Consider the following 8179-nt stretch of genomic DNA (forward strand, 5'->3'; position numbering starts at 1 on the left):
TGACAGATGACAATACGCCAATTAGCACAAATGGTAAGTTCCGACAGTGCCTACAAGTGTGCCTACTGGCCGCTAGATGGCAATACCGGTTTCATATGTATAGACCTGGTATTTGGAATAATAGTCAGTATTACGTTGAAGGTAAATAGTAAGTACAATTATTAGCACATTCTAAACTCGTTCATATTTACGAATTGTTCAGTAAACATTCTTTATACATACCATAAATATATATATTTTCGGTAAATTTTCGCTATTGGGTTTTACGAAACCGACTTTGACATATTTTTAAACAATATTTTGCTACTTCTATTTTCTATGTGCAAATAAACAAAACAAAACGTCGGCACATTAAAAGATATTTGAGAATTACTGATACATAAGCTGTGATTGGTGGAAAATCCGACTCCTTTGACGTCAAAGGGGCCCTCCAATCGATATGGTAATAGAAAACTTATATGTAAAAACTACTTTATGGGCTTTTCTAAAATTATAATTTTATGTACCATAAGATTCTTTAATTGGAAAAATGATATCTGACTTTGGAAACAAACAAGGGCGCCAACCCCGGGGGCAGGTCGGGCGGCCACCCGACCTGTTTTGAGGGGGGGTTCTGAAAATTGGGAAATATATTGTGTAAATCAATTAAATAAAAATTCACGAAAAATAAGAGGAAATAATTAAGTAAAGAAAGTGAAATAAAACACAACGGGCACAAATCCATCATTCACAAGATTAAATTTATATTTATCAACAGGTTCGCCAATATTACATATGAGAGCACTATTATTAAGTATCTTTGAATTTTTAAAATCATAAAAAACAATTCTTCTATTATATCCTTTTGCTGTATACCAGCATAAATAAACCGGGTACAAAAAATCACAGAAAAAACAGAGAATAAACTTTACATCGATTTCCGACGAAAGATTCTCTGCAACAAAAATTAACTTTGCAGGATAAACTTTACACAAATATCGGTTAAATTTTCTTTTGTTCTTCCATGACAAACACATGTTTTTTGAAAGACGCGAAGTTGGCTACACAAAACTTTATCGCTCTAGAAAATTTCCAGCAACAAATTTTATTTCTAGTTTTTTCTGTGATTCCATTTGGAGAAAAAGTAGAGCTATGTGCTTGAATCCATATTTAATTTTATTTTTAGATTTTCAGATTACATTCGAGTCATTTAAACATTTCTCTTATTTCGATCTATACATTTTAAAATATTATAATAATAAAAATTAAATAATAAATAAACGCTGTTTCCTAATATTTTAAAAACATTGCAAGTTTTTCCAAAATTTATAAAAAGACAATGATTTAATTGAATAATATGTAAGGTATTCTACAACCACCCTTCCACTACTGTGGGAAATCTTTACCCCTCAGTAGAATTTTATACTCCTCGGGGTTAGTACGGCTGAGTAGAATCTTAAGTAATTTTTGAATAACTGATAAAAATAAATCATTCAAGTCCTAACAATTTGAGTGTTTTAATACACCTTTTTCTATTCAAATTGCTGATTTCTTATTGTATAGAAAAATTATTATCAATTATTTATTTTTAAATTAAGCTAGAAGAAAGTTCTTTAATTTGATGTTTGAAATTTTGGCGTGCTATTCATGTATTTCAAGAATTTATTTGTTACACAAGTGCCGCATGAAATAAATGTGTTTCCACCACGAAGGAATAATAAGGAGACCCAACTGCCAGTGGAAAGTCTTTCGCCACTTGGCAATAGAAACATTACCGTAATGGTAGGTACATTACAGGAAGATCTTAAATTTTCATGCGCAAGTGCGCAGTTGTCCTCTTCCTATACATGGGAAAGTGTGCGAGTGAGAAAGGTTGTCAAATTGACGCGAGTTTAGGCAACTAGATCGATTATATTTTCAATCATACAGGTTTTTTTAAGATGAAAAATGCTTGGAAGTGTTAGAAAAAAACCGTATTCTTCATTCCAAGGTACGATTTCAGTAATAATAATGTACTACAATTTCCAGATTTCATGATCAAACAATTGCATTATAGTCTACATTCTTGCCACTTTTATAATGAACTCTTTTATCTTTACAAGTGTTAACGCTAAAGTCATTCAGTTAACCAGATCAGTAGACACTTTAATAATTTAAATAATTATAACTTGCAACTGAAAAAATGTTGCTACCTGCATCAAAACAAACGAACATACTCTCTCTGTAAGTTACGTCAATTTAACAAACTTTCTCACTCGCACACTTTTCCATATATAGGAAGAGCACAACTGCGCACCTGCGCATGAAAATTTAAGATCTTTCTGTAATGTCCCTACCATTTACGGTAATGTTTCTATTGCCAAGTGGCGAAACGGAGTTAGGTCTCCTTATTATTCCTTCGTCGTTTTCACGATTTTTTTTTTTTTTTGCTCATTACATTATTTTTTCTCAAACAGAAGGGGGTGGGGCCTGTCTGAAGTAGATCCCCCCGACCTGTTTCAAATAGGATTGGCGCCACTGGAAACAGCCCTATTATCCAATACCATAAACTTAAAGGTTTTTAATCATTATTTACAATTTAGATTTAATCAATATCCAGTTTTTTGAAACTGCCTTCGGCTCCAAAAAGATCAGTCGCAGTTTTGCCTTTTCCTGGGCGAATGGATTCATTTACTCTTCTTGTGGCTTCTTCTTCAATGAACCAGGATCGATGTTTCTCCAATTCTTTGTTACAATTTTCTCTTAATTCAGCTATTGGTCCAGCGGTTCCTCCAACCTCATTTGGCAAAATTTCCATTGGAACGAATTTTTCCAAAGTCTCCTTTTTCGAATGAACGTATAACTACAATTTTTATTTAAATCATTACAATACTCCAGCAAATTTCTTAAATTTGCTTTATTTCATTCAAAAAAATTTCTGGTTTTTCATTTCTCAATTTGAGCATTTGGAATGTAGAATAGTGAAATTAAGATAGAAAAAAATGGCACTAATAAATGGGCAGTGTCCATTTGATCGCGTTCTACCTGCTTTCTTTATCCCCACTACCCAAGTTTCCCTCACGCAGCTATTCACGCTAATCACGCCTAATTTTTAAAAGAGACTTTCAATTTTTTTATAAATATACGAACATGACGAAAAAATGTCAATTTTCTCTATTTGTCCTCCTGGTGCTCGTCAATAATATGAAAATGGTTGAAATCGCCTAATTTTGGAAAGTTGGATAAAAACAATATAATTGTGAATACATTATAAATGTACGAATTATAAAATATTTTTCTTTAGGAAGTCGAAAATTTCAAATAGTCCGAAAGTTATATAATAAATAATAGACGAGTATCACATCATTCAATGAAAAAGTTTGAAAATATTTTTCACGAAAATGTGAAGAAATAGCGACATTACTGGACAATGATGAGAAAATGGTGGCATTTTTTTGCATTGTATTCTAGAAAGTTCTCTAATTGTGACTGAAAATTAACCCGATCCGGTTATCGTGAGTCGTTTCAGACCCAAAACATTTTTCTTTTGTCTCAATACTTAGAATCCGTGTACCCCGGAAATACTTATCCCTACCCTAAACAAACTTTAGTAATAGAGGACCCTCTGTGCTGAATTGCGTTTTCCCGGTGATAACCTGGCCTGTGCAGTGAGCAGGTCAACTTTGCGTTGGGTCTAAAACGACCCATGATAACTTTAACTCAGGTACAAACTCGTTTTGAGCTTCAAATTACAGTTTTTGAATTTTTATGAAGCTTATAAGTAATTTGAAAGGTTTCTCTTTTTTGAGTCATATATTGATTTTTCGTCTTTTATAGCATGACCCAGCGTACATAGATTGAAGTCTCGTATCTCAGTTTGTTCAAAAGTTATGCATTTTTAGTAAATGTCTGCATTTTGGGAAGATGGGTGTTTTTCGCTAATAATAAAATATTTATTTAATTTTTTTGTAATCTTAATGATGTACCGTTAAGGTTGAAGTATTCAAAAGTTTACAGGAATTTTACTAGATTTTTTCATTGAAAATTGAGCGTTTTAACATGCTGAATCACGAATATTTTTCATCACGAAACGAATCATGATAACCTGAGAAGGTCCCAAGAAAGCGATAACCTGATCGGTTTAAGTAATTAGTAACTAAGTTTTCCTACGTTTATTCTAACTCTCCTACGTTTATCATAATTTTACGAAACGAAAAATTGTAACAGTGTACTTACAGTAATTTTTAACTTAATAAATCAAGTAACATCGTTGGAGTTGTCACGAAACATAGATTTCGAATATATTATTTCTAAATTATTATTTCAGGATTAAAGTAATTACTGCTGTCATCTTATGAACTCTCTTTCTCTGTCTCTCTATTTCCCCCTCTCTCCTATAATAAATTTCTTCTAATTTTTTCGCGATTTAAAAAAATCATGATACGAAAATCAGTCTAGTAATAAATAATGTTAAAATATTAAAAGAATCGATTTAAAAAAATATAGAACCTACGAACGAATGATTTAGTTATTTATTGCACGTAGGATTTAAAATTATTCAAAATTATTACAAGGGATTTTACATTATTTTCTTCAAAGCTTTTGTATTATATATTCCAACGCAGATTCTCCTAACCGGGATTTCATATTAAATTGGACTTCTTTTCACCAAAAAAAGTTTGTATGAACTTAGGGCTACTTGAACATTTATGTGAATTATGAAAAAATTAACGAAAATTTGCTTTAAAAAGTTGTATTTTGCAAAAATTGGCATAATTCAATTTTCCTTACAACAGCTTGCAGTTAATTCAATACGCTTTTAAAATTTTATATGAAACTTCACATTTTTTTGATCTACTAAAATATCGTACATTTAAAAAATAAATAAAACTAAAAAGTGAATGTTCTCAAGGCGGCCACATTTGATTTTAAAAAGTTTTTTTTTAGTTTTATAGTTATATAAGGAAGATATTTTATGATTTTCGTCATGGATAAACTATTTAGTTATATAGAGAAATTTATGTTTTAATAATATAAAATAACAATTTTAAAATAGTAATTCTTTTTTTTTTAACACTATTAGGGTCGTATTCATAGTCCCAGCTTAAGTGTAAGTCCGCGTTTAGATTCACAGACCGCTATCTTAAGAAAAACTTAAAAATTCGATCTTCGCTAAGACGTCTGCTGAGATAGATATTCATAAACATTGCTTAAGACAAGATTAAAATTTAAATCCACCAGATGTATTCATAGTTGAATAAGATAATCTTATAAAGAAACCTTAACCTTACTCTTCATTGAAGAACGAGAGTATATAATTCTTTTAGTAATAGAAAAAGATCCCTAATTCAAAATATTGTGGCTTTTTTTTAATATAGCTCGGTCACTTTTTTTATTTTCTATCACGTGTGAATACTGTTTTGAAATTTTTGAGAAATATATTTTTTCTTCGGGAAAAAGGACATTTTTAGCTTCAAAATACGATTCCTGTTGAACCTGTGGACCGATTTTGATGTTTTTTTAAAGCTGATAAAATTTCAAAGAAAGTTGTCGAGCCTGATTTTTAATTAAATTTTTCATTTTTTTATAAATAAAAAAATATGACGAAAAAAATGGCTCGTTTTTCTTTCAGACGTTCCTGGTGCTCGTCAATAATAGGAAAATTTTTGTAATCGCCGTTTCCTAGATTTACATTACATATCGATATTCCATCATGATACAATGAACAAAAAATTTTTATAAACAAATTATTTGTTGAAAATGTGTTTTCTATAATTTCCAATAATTTAACGTTTTTTTAAAAGTATTTTTGCAAGAAATTTTAATGGAAAAAATATTTTAATGCTAACAATTTCTCTTAAGACTATTCTTGTTAATATTATAAACAAATGCATTATTCAGGCATTTGTCGTCAGAAAAATTCATTTTTTTTCGAAGTCAATTGTTTTAAATTAGGAACCTCATAATAATTTCAGAAAAATTCATAATTTATTGATAAATTATTTTTTTTTGTTAAACAAGTTTAATTAAAATATGCATCATCTCGGCATTTGTCGACGTAAAAACTTCTTATTTTTCAGTCAGTCCTTCTAATTTCAGAAAACAATTTTTTTCATTCAGTACTTACCGTTGTTTAACAAAAACAGAAAAATAATCAATTAATTATGAATGTTTCTAAAATTATCGTAAAGTTCCCAATTAAAAGGACTGGTATTGGAAATAAACGAGTTTTTCGATCGACAAATGTCCAAATAATGCACTTGTTTATAAAATTTGTTTGAAAAATCATAAAATTTATAAACTAATTATGAATGTTGCTGAAATTAACATGAAGTTCTTAATTAAAAGGACTGCTATCGAAAAAAATGAATGTTTTGTCATCAGATGTCCGAATGATGCATTTGTTTATTAAATTTATTTCAAAATAAATAAAATTTGTCAAATAGTGAAGGATGTTGCTAAGATTATGATGGAGTTCCCAAATAAAAGGTATAGCTTTAAAAAAACGAATTTTTCCGTCGTTAAGTGTTCGAATAATGCATTTGTTTATTAAATTGGTTTGATAAAATCATAAAATTTATTTAAAAAATTATGAATTTTTTTGAAATTATCATGAGGTTCCTAATTTTAAAAACATGACATCGAAAAAACGAATTTTTCTGACGACAAATGCATGAATCATGCAATTATTATTAAATTTGTTTATAATATTAACAAAAATAGTCGTAAGAGAAATTTTCTTCATTAAAATATTGTTTCCATTCAAATTTCTTGCAATATGACTTAAAAACCGTTAAATTATTGAAAATAATAGAAAAGACATTTTTAACAAATAATTTCTTTATAAAAATGTTCTTTGTTTATTGTATCATGATGGAGTATCTTGATATAATGTAAATCTATAAAACATTGGCGATTACAACCATTTTCCTATTACTGACGAGCACCGGGAACGTCAAATAGAAAAAGTTGTCATTTTTTCGTCATATTTATTCATTTATAAAAGAACTGAAAAATTAAATTAAAAATCAGGCTCGACAATTTTCTTTGATTTTTATCAGCTTTAAAAAAAATATCCACATTGGTCCACAAGATCAGCCGAAATCATATTTTGAACCAAAAAATGTGCGTTTTCCTCACTGAGCGCCAGTCAGCAGAACCGTCATTAGGGTAAAAAACATAGAGTACTTTTCTTCCAATTTTCCGCTCTCTGTCTCTTTTACTCTTACGATATTTCCTGTTGGCTGGGGAGCAGTACACATGCGTGAAAATGCACCTTTAATCGACTTTTAACTGTCAAAATTTAAGATGTTTTAACCAATCAGATTGTCGGATACATGAGAATTATTACGGAAGTTACCGAATACGCATTAAGATGATCTTAAGTTTTGTCTTGCTAAAGCTTACCTTACACAAAATAAGATCATGTTTGAAATTTTAAACTTACCAAAGATCATCTTAAAATATATCTCTGAATACATCATGACTTAAAACCGATAAGGCGGTTTTAATGAAGGCAGACTTAAGCATTATCTTAAGTTCGGACTATGAATACGACCCTTAAACCGATCTCCCTATTTTACCAACCGACCATGGAGAATAGATACAAGGAGACCAAAGTAGTATAAGGAAAAATGAGCATATTTTTTCGCGAAGTACACTCCTGAACTTCCCGTGCGTGGCGCTAGTATGAACATTTTGTAACGAGCGGAACTGAGTTTACGCGCGAAACAGTCAAATACTTCAAATTATGAAGTATAGGGTTGACATTAAAACGTCCACTTGAAGATGAGAATTCAACGATGTCGAGTCCGTTTCCACAGTGAAGGGTTTGGAAACCCAACTCCCGCGATGAAATCTCGTTCTGAAGAGTCTCCTAAATTGTTTATAAATAATCAAAAGGTCTTTCAATTGATTAAACAGAAACCCAGAGTGAAATAACAATGATTTTATTTCTATAAAGTGTCTCAAAATGGAATTTTGTACAAAATTCGGAATTCCGCTCAAGAACGAGTCGCGCCCGTGTACAAAAATGATCTGCCCTTTGAATTCGTCGCTGGGAGCTTCGGTACCGTCGCAGCCTTCCTCCAACTTCCCCCACATTTCCATACATTCTTGTATTATTCCTTAGCCCTCATCCCTACTCCTGCATGATCTAAATTCTCTTATCGAGTTCAACTCCTCGCATCTAACCTCCCGACCCTAATGGTTGATTGCGTAA

The 8179-nt window shown here is 30.7% G+C and overlaps 1 protein-coding gene across 1 annotated transcript in view; it reads right to left on the bottom strand.

Annotated features, from left to right (window-relative positions):
- Positions 1–2392: 2392 nt before the first annotated feature.
- The window catches only part of LOC117172818 (alpha-tocopherol transfer protein-like), a 33773-nt gene continuing 27986 nt past the window's right edge, over positions 2393–8179 (bottom strand). Inside the window, exon 4 of the mRNA XM_033361063.1 lies at positions 2393–2821. Coding sequence (XP_033216954.1) covers positions 2564–2821 — 258 coding nt within the window. The 3' untranslated portion in view covers positions 2393–2563. The remainder of the gene's footprint in view (positions 2822–8179) is intronic.

This window comes from Belonocnema kinseyi, chromosome 5, assembly GCF_010883055.1.
Source record: "Belonocnema kinseyi isolate 2016_QV_RU_SX_M_011 chromosome 5, B_treatae_v1, whole genome shotgun sequence".
NCBI classification, from domain to species: Eukaryota; Metazoa; Arthropoda; class Insecta; order Hymenoptera; family Cynipidae; genus Belonocnema; species Belonocnema kinseyi.